Below are 22,884 nucleotides of genomic sequence, written 5' to 3' on the forward strand. Positions count from 1 at the left end.
TTATGTTTAAACTTAAAGTCTGAAATATGTCCATTAAAGTGGAGAACTCCCTCTATACAGTATTCAGTGAGTCCAAGAGTACTTATAGCCACAAGAGAAGAGAAAAAAGAAGGCAAGTTTGAACCAGAGCCACAGATAAGTCTGAGCAAGGACTTCTCACCATCTAGACCAGAGAGAAGTCAGGTATGGAAGAACCTTTTTGTGTCTAAGCCATTTAACTCTCCCAAGGGGGAAAAATATGTAAGTATCAGAAACATCCCTGTGTCCAGCTATCAGATCACTGAGGTGGTTAATCGCTCCCTAAGAGCAATAGACTAGGTTCTACATTGTTCCTGTTGCTGGTAAGGCATACCAGGGTTTGGTGACTCATATCTCTCCTGAACTGAGCTATCTCAGCTCCCACGGGGATGTCCTGATGCTGAGACAGATATGCGCAGAACACGATAGTCTACACTATAGATGTGGACACTGCTAGTGTGTCATCTAATTGTGCTCCTCTTAACCCAGGTCTGATAGGTGCCAGAGGAGACAGGTAGGTCCTTATAGACACTGTGACATCCACACACTGAGGTTATAGCAGCCTTATCCCCAACTACACAGAAATGTCTGGTCTCAGGAAGCAGACGACTCTGAACTCTCTTGGACCACATCAACTCTTTCACACAGGAACACCTGATCTTTACTCTTGGATCAATGTCTGAAATATCACTGTGCTCATGCCATCAGCTTAAGAGTTTATTTTCTACTAAAATATTCCTTCCAAATGGAGTTGCCTTCTGAGCCCTGCCAATCAAGGTATTTGCCACCTGCAATTTTTTCAGAGAATATGAAACAATTTAAGAGTAGGAATTGTAATTCATTTGCCACAATATCACCTGTTCTTGGAATTCAAGATTGAGAGGTGACTTTTATAAACAATCATGGCAGGAGAGCATTGTGGTGTCATGAAAAGATATATCCAGGTTAGAGACATTATGTACCCTCAGTCTCAACGTGTGCACAGTGGTGCTGATAACCCTGAAAGCTGTCATGGAGACTAAATAACTCAAGTAATATGAAAAGTAGCGTTCAGTATATAATTATTTTTGTTCAGTAAATGGGTTCTTCTGTTGCAATCAAATGTGCAAATGTAACAACCTCTCATGAAGAGGAATTCATTTCTAGTCATAGTGTAAGTCCTAGGGATCTTGGACATGAGGGCTAAAAGAAGCCTTATAGGAAGGACACAAACAGCAATATGGAAAGGGGAGAGGAAGAATTGCATCATCCTTCTACCTTCATCAGGTGTACTGATACTGCTCAAGCTTCCACTACCACCTAAAGAGTCCTCAGAATTCTTCCCACAGAATGCAAGGTCGCAGCTCTGTTAACAGAATGCTTATCTATCATGAACAAGGCCCTGGGTTCAAGTCCTCAACACTGTATAAACCAGACACGATGGCACATGCCTAAAATCCCATTTCTCAGAAGGTGGAAGCATGAGGCTCAGAAGAAGTTCAAGCTCATCTTTAACTACCTAGCAAGTTTTAGGCCATGCTAGAACACATAAGACTGTTTAAGAAGAAGGAGGAGGAGGAATGAGGGAGGAAGTGAAGGAGGAAAAGGAGAACTATTCCAGGGAAAGAATGAGTTTTCCCAAAATCATGGCTGTGAGAGGAGACGGCAGCAGGGAGCAAGGTGGGTAAGAAATCCAGAGCTCTCGATGGCTCATTAAACATTCATGTTATTTAGAGTTTACTTGAGTTTTTACTACAAATGTATAGGAAAGTGTTTGTTTCATCAAAGAACAAATATGAAAATCATAAGGATTTCTATAGAGCTCACAGTATATGAATTGGGAGAACAGCCTATGTGTGTTACGTAAGAGAAACTATGCATGTTATGTACCATGGACAGCTCCTCGCCTGGCCCTTGTTATCAGAACTCCATTTAACCTTGTATTTCTTTATTCCCAGATTGGAGACCGTGTGATGGCATTTGTCAACTACAATGCCTGGGCTGAGGTGGTCTGCACACCCGTCGAGTTTGTCTACAAGATCCCAGATGACATGAGTTTCCCCGAGGCCGCTGCTTTCCCCATGAACTTCGTCACCGCTTACACGATGCTCTTTGACATCGCCAACCTCCGGGAAGGGATGTCCGTGCTGGTGCACTCAGCTGGTGGAGGGGTGGTAAGTTTGCTGCTTGTGGTTCTGTTACTTCCAGGTCGTGATGGTACAGAGGGAGTTGAAGTTGACAATGTGATACTTACGTGACTTTTGGTCATTGGTAGGAATAACCTACAACAGTGGTGGCACCTGAGTGAATAGCAGAAGCCTTTAGAGATGACTGTAGTGGGGTTAAGCCTCAGCGATGGTGTCTCTGTGGCTTAGAGTGTTCTCAGAATGTCATGTGAGAACACAGTGGTCTCAGGCATGGTTTTGTAGAGAGACACAGAGTCTTGGCATCATAGTAAAGTGCCATGCTGATCATTGTGAGATACCTATACAAGGTACATCCTACTAAAGCCATATAAAATGCCAAGAGAGTGGATAATGTCCTTTTCAGTTAATTGCAATGTTTGACATTACTCCTACAGTAACATTATACTTCACTTGTGCTCTGGTTTACTTTCTTAAATGGGGGGGAAAAGGACAGAGATTGACCTGTCACACTGAGAATTACACAAGAACCTTAGGTAGCCCAGGAGGAAGTATTCTGTGTGTAATCTTTCAGATTTATCTTTGCCAAGTGGGACAATGAATGAAATAAAAAATTCTGCTCTGTAGTTCAGGTATGGTGAGTTTTTCTTCCATGGTTTCAGTGTGTCTTGGTGCTTATATCCAATGCATACAGTATGTCCTTCACATGGACAAATACTAGGCTTGGCATGTTCTCCTGAGGTTTGCCTGGAATGTCTATCATTCTGAGAGTAGGTGGTATGTCTCACTAACTCAACAAATACTCATTAAGCACGTGCCATGCTCTAGACTCCATGGATGCCCAGATTCAGAGGAGAAGCTACAATATAACAGAATTTGAGAGGTTTCTGAAATTGTGGTTCTGCTTGGTGGCTTCAGAGATGAGTTCTTACAGCTGAGTCTATCGCAAATATTTTCTCAGGAGGTTTTGTTCATATTGATTAAAAAAAAAACTTGGCTTTTTACAATTTTCTGAAGTGTAAAGAAAATTGTGTATGTGTATGTGTGTGTGTGAGATCCAGAAATTGACATTGGATCATCAAGTGTTTTCATCATTAGTTCTTCAGTAGTTTTTATTTTTTTGAAATAAAGTGTGTCACTGAACCTAAAGCTCCCAATTTACCTAGGCTGGCTGGCCAGCAAGCCCCAGGTATCCTCCTGTCTCTATCTCCCTTGCACTGGAATTATAGGAAACACTACACCCTGTTTTTTAACATAGATGCTGGGGATGGAATCCAGGTCCTCATGGATTGCTCCTGGATTCCACCCTACTAGAGTAATTTTCCCATCCCATGCTTGTCGTTTCTGCATTTCCTTTATGAAAAAAAGCAAAAACAAAACAAACAAACACAAGCTCACATCCAAAAGTAAAGCTGTGAAAATTTCAGAATGTCATAAGAAGAGATCTTTAATCTCATTCACAAATTTACTGATGTCTTTTGATGAGTAAAGATATAATAAGAACTCAATGCTCCCCAGAAAAGAGATGGATTTCCATTCTAGCTATTCTGCTAAGAGCCAAGCGAGATATTTAGAAAGCTAGCATTTATGGTCTTAGTGTGTTCTGCATACAGAGCGTGGGGATGTTTTCACATGGCCAGCAGAAGCACTCATCTGTATGGTGATGATGGCTTCAGTCTTGCCAAGAGTTGTCAATGTGAAGGATAGTTCATCACACCCACTTGTCATTTTGATTGGCTCTTGGATCAACTAAAATTCAAGCTCTTGGCCATTACTAGGACTTTCTTGATCAGATTATTTTAATAATGAAGGCCACCCTAAATGTGGGCAGCATTTTTCAAGGGCAACCTAGATTAAAAAAAAAAAAAAGATATGGATGACAGAAACCTTGCTTCTTGCCTACTTGCCTCCACTCTTATTAGCAAGTCCATCTATCTTATTGATATAGCACTTTTTTCAATGATAGTAGGACAAGTTTCTTCCAGCCTCTAATGTAGGCTAATGCCCGTAGCTCTCCTGAAATCTTTTAGGCCATCAGCAGCAGAAATAGTTTCTAAGCACAAGTAGAAAAAGGTAAAATTGGTACTGTGATTTACAAACAGACTGTTCTAGCTCTCTTTCTGTTGCTATGATAAAACATCCTAACCAAAAACAACGTGATAAAAAAAGAGGTTCACTTAGATTACAATTCCAGGTAACAATTTGTCACTGAGGGTCGATGGGGCAGAAACTCAAGGCAGGGGCCTGGAGAGAGGAGCTGAAGCAGAAACTAAAGAGAAATGCTACTTACTTGCTTGCTCAGTCCATGAGACTGTGCTCCCAAGGCTGTCTAATAGCAATGAAGTAAAATAAAATTTACTGAGAGTCAACCTGCTGGGACCTCTTGGTGGCTTGGGTTCATCTTTGGACAGATTTGAAGATATGGTTGTGCCTCCTGTCTCTCTAGAGGAAGCCTTCCTTGAAGAATACTTCTCCCAAACCAAATTAGTACGTGCAGGGAAGTAATCCAGGGTCACCATTAAAGGACAGAGTGTGGCCTGGGGGCATACTTATATATACAGACAGCCTTTCCAGCTGGGCAGGAGTGACGCTGTCTTGCAGAAATGAAGTTTGGCCAGGTAAAGGCCTGAACCACCTCTATTCCACAGTGGGGAAATGCATGAGTCCTCAAACTTAGAACCAGATTCCTCTCAAGACAATGGCCAGTAACTCTGCAGTGGCCATATGGAGCCCCCTAAAGGCAATTCCACTTGCCTTGTCTGTGACACCCTTGTAGAGGAATGGAGGTACTCCCCACCATGGTCAAAGCCACCCTGTGTATCATTTGCTCTGGTAGGCAGGATAATAGCTCCTGAAGACACCAGGAGCTTTTGTGTTTCATTAGATACCAAGGGGAAGTTACAATCTGACTAGGGTAAAAGCCTTGAGATGGAGAAGTTATCTCAGACTGTGGCTGATCCAATATAATTACAAGTTTTTGAAAGGGAGTAGAAACGTCATAGAAGTTTAAAAATGCTACCGTGTGGTTTTACTGACAGAGTGGGGCTATGAGCCAAAGAAAGCAGGTGGCTTTTCGATGCTGAAAGAGATACAGAATCTTGAGCCCACAGAAAGAAACAACTCTACCAACATTTTGGTTGAAGCTGAGTGAAATCCATTTAGGATGTGAAATTTCCAGAGGCATAAAAGTAGAAAGACATGTTTTATGAGCTCTAGGTTTGTAATAATTTGTCACAGAGGCCATTTTTTTTCCTGGACTGCCCCTCACAGTGGAGATCCCACTGTGGCTTAACAGAGGCACAGCAAGCAATAGAAAGAGCTACAATTTGTACCATTCTCTGGATGGTTCTAAACCTATTCTTTTTCCACTCAGACACCCAGAATGCTCAAGAACATAGGCTGTTCATTTTCATGTTTTCACTTACTCAGAACTGGGGAAATGACTCAGTCAGTAAAAGGCTTGCCATGCAAGCATGAGGACCTGAGTTTGATCTCCAGAACCTACACACACACACACACACACACACACACACACACACACACACACACACTACTATCTAATCAGTTTTCAGGAATAAGTACAGACATTTAAAAAGCTGTTAAGACTGTTGCCCGGGTATACATATTCCATCCTGATATTGATGTGAAGGTACAAATTAAACCTCATTAGATAAAACTGCCTAAATTGGGTTTCTATAAAATATACAGTCCCCACAGTGCCGAGAGTCCCGTTAGCTTTGCAGTAAAGGTTGGGGTGGAAAATGCTCGGGTAGCTCATAAAGAATCCCAACGTGAGCTGTGACTTTATGGAACTATTATTGGGTGGTGGGAAATAATTCAGATCAGAGCAGGATGTGTGGTCTGGTCGCTGGAGTGGCCCAAGTGTATCCACTGTTCCACACAAGCCTCGGATACATCAATTTCCTCGGACTGTAGCATGACCAGATGGCCTGCAATGGTGAGGCCCCTAATCAAATCTTGAGAAACTGGTGGAAAGTTGGTTCATGAGCCCTCAAAACGAAAATAACAAAATAAGCAATGGTGTGGGACTCATGTCAGTTGCTGTATAGGCTCTGCTGCAGTCCTACTCAGCATGGCTTGCTGATGAAGCACCTGAGTTTGGGCACTGTAATTCAGGGTGTGTGCCAGTTCTGGATGTGGCATGACTGCTACTGGGAAGCCATTGTCACATTCAATGCTCTTTACTTCAGGATTTTTTTTTCCTGTTTTCCTCATATCTGAGTGGTGACCACCTCCCCATGTCCGTGAGTGTCCTGATCTGCATTGGGCAGATGATGTGTGAGTTGGTCCTCATTTGACAGATATAGGAGCTGGTGGATAGGGAAATGACAGTGTTATGACTTTCTGAGTCACAATGCGTTCCAGACCTCTTAACCCTGTGTTTCATGTTCTTGAAGCTCTGCCACCTGGCCCTTAGCATCAGAGAGATGAGGAAATAAGACGGGGTGACCTTACAGAGCTCTGTAAAGGACTTCAGGAAGATGGGCCAGACCAGCACCTCCCTCTCCTACAGGCTTCCAGCCACACTGACCTGTTCATGCTTTGCACAGCACACCAAACACTCTGAACGTCTGTGCTTTCTCACATCCTGTTTCTTCTCTCAAGAATGATCTTCCTGCCTAATTCAAATGTCACCTTGTCCTCTGAGAAGTCTTCCAACAGTCTGTGTCTATGTAAACCCTTGTGTGGAAGCTGCAGAATACTTACAGCTTTTCCTTTGTATGTGGGTTCACCTGAACAGTGTTTCATAGTATTATCTAGTAGGAAGGATGTGTGATTATGTGGTCAAAAAACCCTGAATTCAACACTCAGCTCTGTCTTCCAATAGCTGAGAAAATCAGATCTTTCCCATGAGTCTTGGAAAAGAAAGCACAGTTTAACTTTCAGCTAACTGGCTGCAGCTCAAAGTCTAAACTCCACTTATTATAGATGAGGCATCTTCCAGCATCATTTAAACCCTTGAAAAGGAGCAACCACAAACGGAAAGAGGAGTCTCTACTAGGGTCCCTAAGCATTTCACTGTAGCACCCCAAGTCCCTGGCACACATGTTTCCCTGTAAATGATTTATTCGTGATTCTACAGCATGAAACCTTGAGAACATGGAGGAAAGAGTCTCAGTGTGTTAAAGAATTTAGGTGTGTAAAATAATGCCTTTGTTTCTTTTCTGATTTAAAAAAAACTGATTAAAAGGGTGTTTTGATTAAAAAAATGCAGACAACAGCAACTTAAGGGAGAAAGGTGTTTTGACCCAGAGTTCAATGGCACTGTCCATTATGGTACAGAAGTCATAGCAGCCGGAGAAGGAAGCAGCCAGTCACTGTATATCAACAATCAAGAACAGAGTGACTAGTTCATGCTGCTGTCAGCTCCCTTCCTCCATTTATACAGTCCAGGACCCTAACTATGGAATTCTGCCACCACAGTGAGCAAGTCTTCCCATCCCAATGCAGCCAAAACAGTCCCCCATAGCCATGGTCCTGAGGCCAGTCTCCTAGGTGACTCTAGGTTCTGTCAAAATGACAGTTGATACTAACCATCACAGGAAGACAGACGATCTCAACAAGAGTCACTTTTGCTATGGGACTTTTTTTTTTCAATGCTGAATAGTTGGTCTTTCTAAAGATTTCAGCCTACTGTGGTGGGGAGGGCACGGTAGAGCAAAGATCATGTCAAAGCAGCCGTCAATTGTCTCTGTGGAGGTTTCAGTTTAGAAGGGTATTTAGTTGAAAACAAAACCATGATTGATCATGAAAGGAACTGACACTGAACCAGCTACTCAAGCCTACATCCTAAGAGCTATAGTTAGCTCTCCAACATGCTGTCCTTTCCAAACTGTATGATTCACCCATTTGTTTACTCATACATTCATCACCTAAACTGTGAAAATCCACTTAGTTCAAGACATTGAATTATGTACTAGCAATTGTACAAAGAATAAGATAGATTCTCCTCTTTCAATGAGAAGTCCCATAAATCAAATGTGGACACATAAATCTATGATTGCATAGATAGCTTTGTTGTGGGCTTGGGAAGAGATGCGTGCCAACATGAGGGCTTATAACAGAGAATAGACCTGGGATAGAGCAGGGTGTGGAATCAGGAAAGTGACTTCTTCGTGGGGTGTCATCTGCACTTTACTGTAAGGATGGTGGGTGAACTGGATCATGGTGGAAGCAGATCTCTGTGGGAAGTGTGTTTAGAATGAGCTAGAATACATCTGTCATCTCAGCATTCTTATGGTGAGATCAGAGGCAGAGGCAGAAGCAGAGTCATGAATCCCCTGAAGTTTATGGGCCAACTCTCCTGGTGTAAGCAGAGATGAACAAGCAATTAATGCTATCCCAAACAAAGTAGAAGACAAACACTGACTCCCAAGGTTGTCCTCTGACATCCACAGGCTGACCATGGCTCACACATGCACAGAGACATAGGCACGAGGGTAGGCAGCCTTATTAGAAATGGAGGTTGGCTAGGCTTTTTATAATAAGTGGAGGGTATGCCTTTGGTTAAAGTATTCCAGACAATAGAATATTTTCTATGTCCACCAACCTCTCTCCATCTGTCTTAGCTTGGTTTCTGTTGCTGCAATAAATATAACCTAAAGCAACTTGGGAAGAAAAACAAGTTTTTTTCATCTCACAGGTCACAACCCATTGTTGGTAGAAGCTAGAGTCAAAGCTCTAGAAAGGCAGGATCATCAACAGGGCAGGAACTCAAGGCCGAAACCATGGAGGGTGCTGCTTACCTGCTTATTGTTTGTGGCTCATGATCAGCTAGCTTCCTTTTGCAACCCAGGACCGCCTGCCCAGGGCTGGGACTATCCACATCAATCAAGATAATGGGTTATAGACATGGTTCAAGGCCAGTGTAACTAAAGTAAAATTTTAAACAGGTTCCCTCTTAAAACTCTAGGCTATGTTGCAGCTGAAGCAAACCAGGGCCCATCCTTCTGCTATTGCATTGTGGATCCAATATCACTCACTATGCTACTGCTCTTTAACTGTTTCCTGCTCACAAGACCCCCTATTATTATTTTTTGAAATTTCTGTCTTTGTGTGCAAATTATGTATGTGGGTGCATGTATGTTTCTGTGCATGTGTGTGCCATGGTCAGCCTGTGGATGACCGAGAACAACCTTGGGAGTCAGTCTTTGTCTTCTACCTTGTTTGAGACAGCATTCTTTGGTTGTTAATCTCTGCTTACACCAGGAAGTTGGCCCATAAGCTTTAAAGGATTCATCTGTCTCTGCCTCTGATATCACCATAGGGATGCTGAGATGACAGATGTATTCTAACTTACTTTCCATACTTGACTGTTAAATGGATTCTGGGGACTCAAATTTAGGTCACCATGCTTGCATACCATGGACTGTAACCACTGAGCCTTGTGTCCAGCCCCATCACTCTTTGTTCTCTTAGCCCTGTGCTTTGTGGCTGGAATGGACCACTCTGCTCCTGTACTCCTTTGCTGGAATCAACAGTGGAGATAGCAGGGAGGGAATAACTAGGGTTATTCTCAGTTTAAGCTCAGCATCCCTACCTTCTTGATGTATGCTGCCTATATTGTCAGGATTCTCCTGTGTCTCCTATCTGTCCACGTCTCTTAGGTCTTTACCTCAGTGGTACAGAAGGACTTTCAGCATCCAAAAAGGGCAGGGGTAGCATGGCTAGCTGACCACCCAGCTCCATGCTTTCCTCTGTGTGAGAAGCTGCATAACCAGGGGTTGCTTTTTAAGCTGGCCCGACTATGCCCCACCCTCAAATCTAGCTGGGATGATGTGCTGATATTTGGGCTGATGATGGGCATAGACAGACTCTCTATAATAGACATCACTTCCAAACCTGTCTCTTCCATCATAATTATCTATTATTTTTCTCCCCAGTTTATTGAGGGTGTTGAGTTCAACCCATGAGACATTCTGAACCTGGTATTGTTCCACCCACACAGAACCCTGAAAATTTTCACAATCTTCCCTGGCCCCACCCATTCTCTGTCCCACAGATGGACTTCATGTAAGCAAGGGGAAGAAGAGAAACCGCTACCACTAAACCACTCAGATTTCCTAGGATCTCTTGTTCCAGCTGCCTGTGTTCCCTGAAGTCCTTGCACGATGTGTCTGGTGCTTGTGTCTCCCAATCTGCATCTTCCCTCTCCTTGGGCTTTCCCAAGGTCAACAATTCTGATCTGAGCACTGTAGTCAGAAAGTCTGGGGTCCAAAGCTCAGTGCCTTGAACAACTATTTAACATCTCAGTTTCCTCAGAAGTATAATAGGGATGTATAGTAGGAATCTAAGCAATGTAACTATTACTTAGAAGCTCTCTATTTGTGCTAAATGAGCTGACAATTAATTCAGGAAACCAGGTATAGAGTATTAGCAATGATTAAGTGAGGATCAACTTACCTCATCCAATCCCCTCATCCCAGAAAACTCATTTCTCACTGTTTTTGTGCATATTCCCTGCTTCACAAAGACAGTAAATATTTGTATACCAAGAAGCTCACCACTTGAAAAATATTCTAGATGAAGTGTTTGTTAAGAAGCCCTGCCACTGAATTAATCCTAGATTGAAAATAACATCCCCATAATTCTTGTAAAATTTAATCTAGTATGTTGTTTTGAGGGGGATAGGGAGCAGGTAGGCTCTGGTTCATGCCAGCCAATGTTTTTCTAAGACATTGTGATCTGCATCTGGCATGTATAGCAGGTGAACAAGATCCATTTTCATAGCATCTGTGACTATCATTCCCATCACACCTCCACCATCCCATGGCCCAGTTCTCTTGAGTCCTTAGTCTTTTTCAGGGATCCAAATAGCAGCTACATACAGAGAGTCAGAGTGCTGGAAGAAGCCAAAAACATCATCACTTTCTGCCAGTCACCAGCTACGCATTAGATGCTTTGAAACATTTGCTTATTTCCTGTTAAGTTCTCTCTGTTGGACTTGATGTAATATCAAGGAAAAGAGACTGTGAACCCTCAGCTTAAATACGTCTGTTTAGTTCTTGTTTTATCTTCCAAACCACTCCATCTGTAGAGTGGGAATGAGAGTACTGGTAGTTACGGGTGAACCTAGATCAGCATTTGTCAGAATACCAACACAAACAGAACTTTAGCTCCCAGACTAAGAGTTTTGATGTTGTTTCCAAAGTCCATTAGTCAGAGGGCTAAATTGATCCTAAGTATCCAGGGCTTGGGAATCCCCAAACCAGTGCTCTTGCCACCGGTTTGCCCCAACAACAACAGCTTCAGAAACATCTACATCTCTCTTCATTTTTCTCTGCCTACTTTACTTTGTGCCATAGAATAAGGGAGATGTTTTTCGGTGGTGAGACACTTGGTCCCTAAGGGCCTTTAATGATAGGAAGCAGAACTGCTAAAAATTTAAAGAGAACAAAGTGGCTCTGCCATGTCCTTCATAAATAATTGACACCACCAGGATTAACTGCATCCTTACATCAGCAGAAAGGGCCAGGACCAGGGTTGAGACCTCCTCAAACTGCCAACCCTGGGAGACTAGCACTCGTTTTCCTAAATGTCCGGCATGCTCCTGAGATACATGATGGAACAGGGTTCCCCACTCCCAGTCCTCAGAAACATTTGATGACAACATCTAGAGTAGATTCCTTATGCCACAAACATGCTTTATATTAGATAGATAGTAAACACATTAGATATAGTGATATTAAACATGTTAGATAGATAGATCTAAATAAATTACTGGCATAGGGAATATTTATACTTTTCTAAGCTCTGTCTATGTCTGGCAAAGCCTTACTTGAGCTCTATTCTAATTGCTTTTAACTCCTGCACATAAATCATGATTAGCTTGAAGAACTAGCTTTATCATAAATATTGTAAAGGTTGAGCTTGGCCTCAGAGGCAGGATCCATTCACTCAATATTAGCTCTTGAGAATGGATATACTAAAGTAGATGGAGTGCTATAATTTCCATCTATTGTTTGTGAGACAGAAACTGTTAAAGTTCTGTTTTAGTAGGGGAAACTGAGGCATAGAAAGGTGCCTTGGATGTTAGCGGTTACATTGTGCTGTTAATGAGAACTGGTATGTGAACTGTCTGTGATTCAAGGATTTAAAGTGTTAGGCTGTACAGATGAGTGGGCTGTGCTGTCAGCAGCCTTGTTTCCACTTGGAGTGAGATGTGATATTCTCCTCCTTGCATTTTGTTTTGGGTACTCTTCTTCTAAACTGAGAATAATCTTGGCCCGTACATGAGCTTAAAGAGGTGAGAAGACTCAGCAGATGATGCCTCAAGGAACATGGCCAACACTCCTCGAGCTTTCCTTGACTGCACTATTCCATCTGAAATTAAACACCCCATTGCCACTTCCGTGATGGCAAGGGCAGTGCCTTTCCTTCATTCCTGCATCTTGCCCATTGAGCCCACATCAAGCACATTAGTGTAGCCTGATGTATATTTAGAGGAAGTATAAAGAAATCATAAGGCAGTGGGAAAACGAAAAGGCCAAAAGGTAAAAAAAAAAAAAAAAAAAAAAAAAAAAAAAAAAAAAAAAAAATCTGTGTGGTAGAAAAAGTCCAGACTCTGAAGACAAAGTTGGAGTTCATCCTCGCTTTTCTAGTTTCCAAGCAAGACACCAGGAGCAGAGTGACTTCTTTGGACCTGGTGTTTTCATCTGTAAGAATGCAGCTATAATGTCTGCCTGTGGCTCTCAGACGGTGTTTTATAAAGAACACCATTTTGTATTTGGATTGTCATGCTCTCCAGCACATAAAAGATGCACATGCTAGTTGCCATCATTAATAATATTATTACCAACCCAGAATCATCATCATCCAATTAGTAATACCCAGTGGTACTTTATCATCCACAGCCAGAAGGAGATGAGTAGTAAACAGCATACTGCAAGCTTTTGGTACCTGCAACGAGGGCAGATAAGGCTGATCTTGCCTCCTTTCATTTCTCTTTCTTGACCGTGTCTGTTTAGGGTACTGGAGTGTCTTGTTTTACTCAAATTGTCTCACTTGTACCTTTACAAACATCACTTTTCTTGAACACATAAGAGATTATTAAATTTTAAGGAAAAGTTAGCTTCAGAGTTCTAGCCCCTTGAACACTTGCTAAGAGCTTCAACCAAATGGACTAGTCTTTTCTGGGTTTATATGACCCTGGGGATTCATCAGCTTCCCCAGTGACACACCTGAAAGGCCACAGTTTCTTTTCAGAATATTATTGCCTTATTAAGAAAAAGAATTGGCTCAGGTAGGTATAAATGAGGTGTGTAGCAATGACATCTTTTTCACATTTGAGGCGTGTAGTCTAAGTTCCAGACCACACTCTTGGGCTGTTGGCCCCAGTCTTAGATAACATGGTTCCTAGGAAAACCTTTGATTATCCTGGCTACTTTCTTCTCAGCTTACTCCAGGGTAAATTCAAGTTGTCCATTCCCAACATATACTCCTTGCTCAAGACATAGTTGAGTCCCTAAATTAGACACCAGAACAGGGAAATGAAAATAGAGGCCCAACTTTCCCTTACCTAATCCAGAGTTCTCCCTAGCCTATGCTCACTAACTGTCCCCAAAGCATTTCATCCTGTGTCTTCCCATTGTCCCTCCTCTTTCCCCTTTTCCCACTCTTTTTCTGTTCCTTTCTCTTTCTTCTCATTTCTATTTCTGCTTCACACCTTTTTCTCTCTGAATCTTTCTGTCCTTCTTCTCCTCTCTCTTTTGTTCCTCTCTTTCTTTTTTTCTTTCCTGCCTCCTTTCTCCATTTTCTTACTCTATCTTCCTTTCTTTTTCCCCCCTCTCCTCCTGTTCTTCTCAACATCTGTGAGGTATAAACATTAGAAATAACTTTGTTGCTCTTTGGATATTTCATATTAAGCAACCCTTCTGAGAACTAAAAGGCATGACACAAGTTTTTTACTATTCATCACTTGCAGTAGCGATAGGAACTAGAGGAGCAGTAAAGAATGCTGAAGCTGAGGAACATAGGCCACAGACTCACAGTCTAGGAAATTCCACATGACTGCTTATGAACTAAACTTAGAACTGTTGTCCAGAATGGGGAGAACATAGGCAAAGAAAGAGTTTTTTAAAAAGGACAGAAATTGAGTATTGCAAGAATGGCCACAAACATAGGACCTGGACATGCTGTAGAAACTTAATGAGTATGACAGAGAGGAGGAGAATAGAGAGTAACAATAAAAATGGGCTGGCACTTGAGTTCACAGAAACTAAGTTGAGGTTGGAAATCTTACCCTACAACCCATGTGGAATCGTTAGAAGATTTTGAATAGATATTTAATGCATGGTTGATGTTTTCATAAAACTTTATATGAGGGAGGGTTGGGGGTGGGGGAATGGATGTGAATATGTTGGAGCTTGCTAGTGTGAGAACCAGGTGGTTTGGAAATGGATGTATTCGACAGTGCCCTTTCCAAGCTATCACAGAGCAGTGAGAGAAAAGACTGTGTATAGCGGCATTTGCTACTCTATGTGTTCTTCCTTTTTCCACCCTTCTCCACCCCTTTTCTTCCACCCTTTCAATCCCCTAACACTAGAAAGGAGAAAAAAAAATAGAGGAGAAAAGAGGCAATGTTATCACTAGACAAGTTCCTGCTCACTAGGAGTGTCAATTTCCTTGAGGCAAGTTTTATCTTCACCACCAGGATATGTCATTTCTTCTTGTTGTTGTTATTTCTCTGCACACAACTACTTAACAAACACAACAACAACAAGCAACCAACAACCCACCCTGCCACTCAGGGCCCTAGCATTTATATACGCTATGAAAAGTCTCCAGATTTCCAAACTTCCACAATCGCAGAAACTAGCTGCAGGTCGCAAAATCATGCCCCTGCTAGAGCACCAGGCAAATGATAATCAGCTGCTGTGGACAATCTAAAGCATCCCCATATCCCACACTTGGAATTAAAATAAAACATATTCTTATAATATTTCAGTGTTTTTAAAAGAAACCAAAATGCCAAAATTGTCACTATAACTGTGTTCACAAATTTAGGCATCCAGGACTATATCCTTTTGTTGTCATCACTGTGTTACTCCTGACAAGTCCCTTTTCATCCTTGGAGCACAGACTTCTTCTATAACATGAGTTCTATCCACTGTGTCTTCTGCTATGCGAGGTAGAGCAGATGCTACTTCTATAAAGTGAAATAAAACAGTTGCTGCACCTGTAAACTGGGGTAGACTAGACGCTCTTTCTGTGAGGTGAGAGAGACCAGATGTTGCTTTGTTAAGTTAGATGCTTCTTCTGTAAGGTAAGACAGTCAGGATGTTGCTTCTGTAAGGTCTGGTAGATGAGATACTTCTTCAATGAGGTGGATTTAATATTTAATAAAGAGTGGGATAGACCCAATAATTTCTATAGTCCTGATTGTCTTCATTAGAGGTATGTGTGTTCTTTGGGAATCCATCTTAAGCCCCTGTGTGAAAATGGCATTATCTATTAATCTTTTTACCACCACTCCTTTTACCCCTACTATGACCCAATTCTCTACATTCTTAGAATTAGAAAGCTAATTAACAATCTGCATTAAGCATTCAATCTCTAGAGACTTTTTGAACTAGATTACTAGGCTTTATGACTTATTTAGCTGTCCATTAGTTTTCCATGTATAATATAGTCACTACTTTTTCACTCAAGATATTGTGAGATTTTAATGAGACATTTGGTGAAAAACATTTGAAGAATGCCTAGCACATTGTACATAAACATAAATTGCCTAATAAAGTTTCAGTGAGTACAAGATGTAAAACCCTGGACCTTCTTTGGGATCACGGTACTCATGGCTTCTAGTTGTCAGGAGAGTTGGCTGCCGGATCAGTGCAGCCTTCCATGGGAATAGCCTTGAAAGAAATGGAGCTATATTTTGAAAGATTTCCGCCCTTCGTTAGCAAGGGCAGCCTACGACTAATCGCTAGTTCTCTTGACTCAGGAGGAACAACTCTGAAATGCTGGCTAACACAGTTTCAGAGCTCCTCTGACAGCTGGCCAGAGCATCTCTCAAGCATACCACAGCTTAGCTTCTCCCTGTTGCCAGTTCTGCTTTTTAGCTCACCCATTCACACATATTTCTTATCTCCCATCACAACCCTTTCCCAGGGACACGGACTACAAAAATTATAATGGTACTCTATTAGGCACCATATGTGTGCCTATATAAACTCCATGGCCTGTCGGTCCTTCTTATCATGAATCTCATTTAGAATTTACTACATGTCCCTAACTAAGATCTCTGGTTTAGAATACCCAGACAGTTCCCAAACAAATAAATGAATGCTAGTGGATTAAATAAATGGGTAGACCAAGAAACTGATGAACTCTAAGCCATTTGGGCCTACTTCATCGCATTAAACTGACAGCTTGATGAACCTTTTGGTCAACTATCTGATACTTAGGGCATCACTGTACAATTGCCAAGCACCAGCATTCATGAGAGAGAACAGGAGGTGGAAATTTATTCCTCCACTGCCCAAAGACTGCCAGGCAGTGGGCATAAAGATCTGCTATGTGAAATGAGCCAACAAAGGTGGAATACAAATGGATACCCCTGCTGATTGAGGAGTTCAGTATGAGTATCTCTCAACGCTTCTGAGAAACATATTACTGCACACAGAGCCATTAGATTTGATAGTTAACTTTTACATTCACATAGTATAAGGTGTGAAGTTGGAGTTATTGTGAGCCCAATTTAATCTGACAGGGGAAAAAAGGTAAAACAAGCATGCATCTATAATATCTGCCTCTTTAAATCCATGGCGGAAAGCCTAACAAGACTTTCAATACTACAGTCAAAGAATAACTGAGAGAATATTGTACGCCAGACACTTCACTGCCTACTCAATATGTATTACCTAGGTTTTCTTATTTTACAAACGAGTAAGCTGATATTTAGAGGACTTAAGAAAGGCTATAAATCAGCAAATAGTAGAACCAGATATTGAACCTTCATCCACTAAGTACAGAGCCCTAACCACTGCCCCCTGTGACCACGTGACTAAATATATTCATTACTAAATGGTATAGTTTTATAACTGTGAATAGTCTCTAACATTTTCTTCTTCCAGGAAAAACTGAGCACGTGCTCTAAGATGAAGACTATCTATGTCAGTGGGACACAGTGCCATGCAACTATAATTCACCAGACAGTCACCCTCCCCCTCAGATACCTTGCTTTGGGGAGCTGGGATAGATGTGCAGACCAGAAGAGGAAAGCAGGGATTCTTGGATAATTGAGAGAGCCTTGGGAGCTGATTCTCTGGAGATGACCAGCACAAGTTCAGCCTGGGTTTGAAACATGGTGGTAAATAGGGAGCCCCTCCTCCTGCAAGGACAAGTCTAGGTTTCACTTTATTTCAAATACATAGTGGCACCTAAGCCTGGACCCAGCAAGGGAAGCTATCTGGGTCATTCAAAATCAGGTTAGTTTCTATTTAACAAAGATAACATAAAATACTGTCTGGCGGAATGGACCTAAGAGTTCATTGAAATACATTTACACTAATGGATCCGTGCAATAGGACATGTCCTATGCAATGTCTTGTAGAGACAAAGGTTGGAAGGTACAAGCCTTGCATTGCGATGGATCCCAGGTCTGTAGAGGACACCAATGAGCAAGTAAATATGTGGACGGAGTGTGAGGCTTCAAGGAGAGAAAAAAATAGAAGTATTCAGAGGAAAATGGTTAATTGCTTAGAGTAAGGAGGAATAATGTGTCAGGCATTCTTAAGGGTAAACAGGAGTTTTCAAGTAACCAGCACCACACAGAATCCCAGGACCGCATACATGATCATTTGAGAGAACTGTAAACATCGGATATGGCCAAGGCTGAAAGGCAGGTACTGACGAGTGAGAAAGGTAGCTGATGACCCATCATGAAGGTCCTGACCTCCACATCTGTATAATATAGGCCTCTCCATACTCCCAACCCCATCCATCAAGTTATATTGCAAAATCTTTGATGTTAAACTGATGGATATATGGATGTCAAAAGTAATACCAAGTAGCACATTTTTCAGATATTACTAGGTGGATTAGTTACTTTTCTCACTGATGTAACCACATACCTGACAAGAAGCAGCTTAAGGGAGGAAGGGCTTGTTTTGGCTCAGAGTCTGTCATTATAGAGAAAGCATAGGCACAAGGATCTTCATGGTGTAGACCAGCTTGCCCACATCTCACTTAACAAAGATGGAAGTCATAAATATTCCCTCTCCGAGTGACAAAGCTTCTCCCACTAAGATGTACCTTCTAAAGCTTCTATACCCTCCCAAAATGTCACTACCAGCAGAGACCCAAGTGTTCAAAAAACACATGCATCTATGGCAGACATCTCACAGGCAAACAGAAACCTAGATGAATTACTATATAGAATAAACATTTTAATGTATTTTCCTTGCCCAGTTTTAGGTAAGCATGCTGCTATGGGCTTTTCATCCATCATTTTACTTATGTTTCCAACAGCTTCAGAAGGCACAGACAGTGATCACTGACAATGTTTTGAAATTTTAAAATACTTGAACATAAGTCACATAAACAGAAATGCATAGGTGGCCAAGATGGAGGTAAAAGCCACATTTGGGTAGGTCTTCTCCAAAGCCTCTACTCTAAACTAGAAATGTGGGTCAGAAAAGAATAAAGGAGACAGAAGGTCCAGGTTTAGCCATCTGCTCATGGCCTCTGACCAGTCACCTATTTTTGGAGCATGGAGAACTTGCAACAAACTGTCTTTTTCTAATAGTACATGGGGGATTGTGTTGGCCCCCAAGAAGTCTTTCAGAGAGTGGGAAAGCAGGCTATACAAGATGAGAAGCATACACCAAGCCACTGAGGGTAGACATAGTACATCCCCCTTCTCCACAGCCCCAACAGATGGCCAATCTACCTGTTTTTAGATTGAGCAAATACAAATTTCACCTGGTAATCTTTATTTCCCTGAGATCTGTGATTTTTTTTCCCCATAGAAAGTTCTAAGCCCTTCAGGGGATTATTTACACTCTCAAGGCAGTAAGCCTGGATTTGAGGTGATTAGGAGACAGGTCCAGTCAGGAATGCATTAAGCAAGGCAAATATTTTAAGCCTCAAGAGCATTGACTGAGGGGGCTCTGTTCTCCACAGTCTACCCCAAGCTGGGAGAAAGGCTGCATCCTCAGTCCTAAAACTTGTCCTGTCCTGATGGCCAAGTAAAAGTGGACCTTTCTCTGTGATACTCGGGGCTGTTTCCTTGCTGTTAGAGCAGGGCCTGGACCTCCTGAAGTGAAAAGGGACATTGAAACGACAAATCTGCTTCTGTCTTCCTCCGATGGAAAGTTCATGGGTTGAACTGTAGGACTTACCAGTAGATCTTTGCTATTTGCTATGTGCTAGGCAGCATGCTAGGTATCTGGAAGATAAATCAAGCTCTAGCTTCAGGGACTGGTATGTAGCTGAAAGACAAGTAAATATATTCACATGTATATCTTCTGTGGATCAATAAGTATGACTAATTAATATATATTTTAATATATAGGGTATATCAACAAATAATATGCATGACTAATTAATATGTATATACATATAATATCTATGACAATTAATATATGTGTATATACACATGCCTGTGCTTACATACACACATCGTCAGATCTCTTCTATCACTTCAGAAAGCTAATTATTAAGTAAGTAAATGAAATAGCTCCTAGAATCCATTTACAAGAAGAGGTATGTATTTGGTTCTATCCATAGTTGCTTGACACGGATACGTTTATGGGAATGGCAGGGGAAAGGCACCTTGTTGCCCTCAGGACACAGCATGTGGTTCTATATATTCAGGGATGCCCGGTCGCTGCCAGGCCGGAAGTGCGCGCTTCTCTGCCTGAAGGTTTCTGGCTGAAAAGGATGAAGCATGCTGTGTTGCAAATCAAGCCAGGTGGTGAGAGAGGCCTGACCTGACTCAGGTGAACGGAACAGCTGCTTCAGGAACAGCCGACAGCTCGCTCCAGCAGATGGGCCCTGTGGCTGGTAGAGTGGCCTGAAAGAGAGTGGCAGCGATCCCCGACTGCCTGTCCGGAGGTCGAGTCCAGGGGTCCGACAAGTAAATCTTCAAGGAGAAGGCGAGCCCTTCTTTCCCCCAGTGTTACAGCTCAGAATAAATAGCCAATCTGAGAGATGATGCTTCATTTCATGTGAAACAAGGACTTATAAACTTTGGGCAGTGGGGAGGAGCTTAGAGGATGAATGCTTCTCATTGGCTGGAACTTAGGACACTGGTCATGCTCTGTTTACATAGGGAAAGATAACAGGTGACAAGCTCACATGACTGACCACCTGTAACCACCTTGGGGTTGTGTCACGTGCTCCAGCATTAGGCACGGAAACAAGGAGAGAGCTTTGTCCCACACCTTCCGTTCTCAGGATGAGATTTTAAATCTCAAGATTGAGATTTCCAGGAGTTGAACAAACTCCTTCATTATTTCCATGCCAATTCCCCGGGGGGCGTGGTCCATGTGCCCCCACAACAGCAAACACTGGGGCAGGCATTGCTTGTGGCTTGAAGTCATTGGAATGGGATTATTCTCCTTCTTGAGATGCAGTTTGCTGGCAGAGATATAGCTGTTGTCACTGAGCCTGGCAGCAGATATACCCAGATTCCCCATCCTCGGGGCAGCACAGTCCCATTTTCTACCAGCAAAACCTGCGGCTTACTGCCCAAGGCTCATTACTGTTGTGCAACTTGATGCATGCTCAGAGCAGGCTGGAAGGGCCCTGAAGTTAATGTGGCCAGGGGCACCCCTCAACAAATGCCACACGGGAACTGGGGGATCAGTCAGTAACCATCAGGCCCCTTGAGAGGAGACTCATGAGCCTTGCTTTATATTTTGCACGACCTCTCAAAGGGTCCCCATTGGAATGGAACGGAGTGTGTCTTCACCATTATCGAGAGTTTCCCAGCTTCCTCGATTCATTTCTTACTCCAGAAATTAATTTGAGAAAACTATATGCACCTATATCTTTACCTTGCTGTGAATTTGGAGAGGAACCCAAGCTCTTGAATCCATCTTCCACGACCAGCCAAAGGTCAGAACGGTTCTTTCTGTCTGTAATGCCCTCTTATCGACCTTTCATCTCCAGCTCTGCCTTGCTGTTCCTGCCTTTCTCGCTGGGAACCTTCTGGCTATGTAGACCTTTCTCTCTTACCTCACCCCTCCCATACCTTGAACATTTCTTTTTAAGATTTCTATCTGTTGTTTATGGAATTGTTTTTTTGGGATGCGGCACATCCTTTTGCCTTCTGAGCTCTAGCTATCGCCACCCTTGACCTTCCACCTGGGTATTTCTCTTTCGCATTTAAATTTTACATCCCCTTAGAAGCCTTCCATGCTTCTCCTCCTCTGCACATCCTGCATTGTCTCTCTAATGTTGCCCTCACCAGATTTGATCTAGTTACTCATCCTTTCACCCATGTACTCATTTGTCTACTTATCTATACACCTGCTCGGCCACCTAGCCATCCATCCCCTCGTCTATATATCCATTCACACATCCATTTATCCATTCACCCACTGACCCAGCCATGCACCCACTGACCCAGCCATCCATCATCCACCCAGATAATCTATATGCTTATCTATTAATCCATCCGTCCACCAACAGCTAGGCATTGGCTGCCTCTGCATGGTTGGCAAGAATATGTGCAATCCCATCCATCTTCCTAGGCTACGTGGCACCTCTGTGCTTTCAGTGAGTAGCACTGTGTCTGTAAAGGAGGAAATGAGTGACAAGGGTTGGATTGCATTAAACTGATGAACTTCACCTCTTCTAATTGGACAACATCTGTGTGATGATAATGAGCGTTTTAATTACAGGGCAGCAGATACATTAAGTATGTGGAATAAATAAATAAATATGTTATCATCAAAACACAAGCCATATGTGGACAGTTTCATTATTTAAGACAGCTTGTAAACCATTAAGCCAGTAACTGTATTTGATTTCCCACTACTGAAATGTAGTCTTCAAAGCAAAAATACCCCCTGGTGGGTTCTGCTGTATTCCTCTGTAGACTAAAGACATGGAAATTTTTGTTTTAATGCCCCAAACCTTCTCTGTAGAAAATTACTGAGTCTTTTGAACTCAGTTTCCTGCTGGTCAGGCTGCTGAATAAAAACATAGGGCATAGTGCTGGGGACGTTTGCCAAGCACACGCAAAGCCCTTGGTCTATCCCCAGCACTACAGAAAAACTGTACTAATTAGATAAACTGAAATGAAATAATAGAACACAACTTCAACAATAGGCAATCTCTCCTAGAGAAACTAGGATCATCAGGATGGGAAAAGAGCTCAGTGGCCACATTCTTGCCTTGCAAGCATGAAGCCTGGAGTTCAGACGCCCAGGACACATCTGAAATGTTGGGTTGACATCACAGCCCAGCTATAATTCCATCCTTGGAAGATAAAGACAGGGTGTCCCCAGAACAAGCTGGCTAATGAGTATCCATATCAGCAAGTTCTGGGTTTGATTCAGCGGGGCTACATCAAATGAGTATAATAGAAGAACAATTGATGGGGGATTCCAGACACCAGACTTAAGCCTTCACATACATGAACACACACACACACACACACACACACCACCCCATAGACAACCACTCTTCACTCAAACATTTGGCACTTACAAGTGATGTAATGTACTGGACACAAATTCTATTTTGTAGATAAAAGAGACTTCACCTTTTG

General features: G+C 42.3%; 1 protein-coding gene across 1 annotated transcript in view; it reads left to right on the top strand.

Annotated features, from left to right (window-relative positions):
• Positions 1–22,884, top strand: part of Vat1l (vesicle amine transport 1 like) — a 166,379-nt gene that overhangs the window by 30,757 nt on the left and 112,738 nt on the right. The window contains exon 3 of the mRNA XM_055621507.1: positions 1,956–2,171. Within this exon, the coding sequence (XP_055477482.1) occupies positions 1,956–2,171 (216 nt within the window). The remainder of the gene's footprint in view (positions 1–1,955; positions 2,172–22,884) is intronic.

This window comes from Psammomys obesus, unplaced genomic scaffold, assembly GCF_907164565.1.
Source record: "Psammomys obesus unplaced genomic scaffold, mPsaObe1.curated_primary_1811, whole genome shotgun sequence".
Taxonomy (NCBI): Eukaryota; Metazoa; Chordata; class Mammalia; order Rodentia; family Muridae; genus Psammomys; species Psammomys obesus.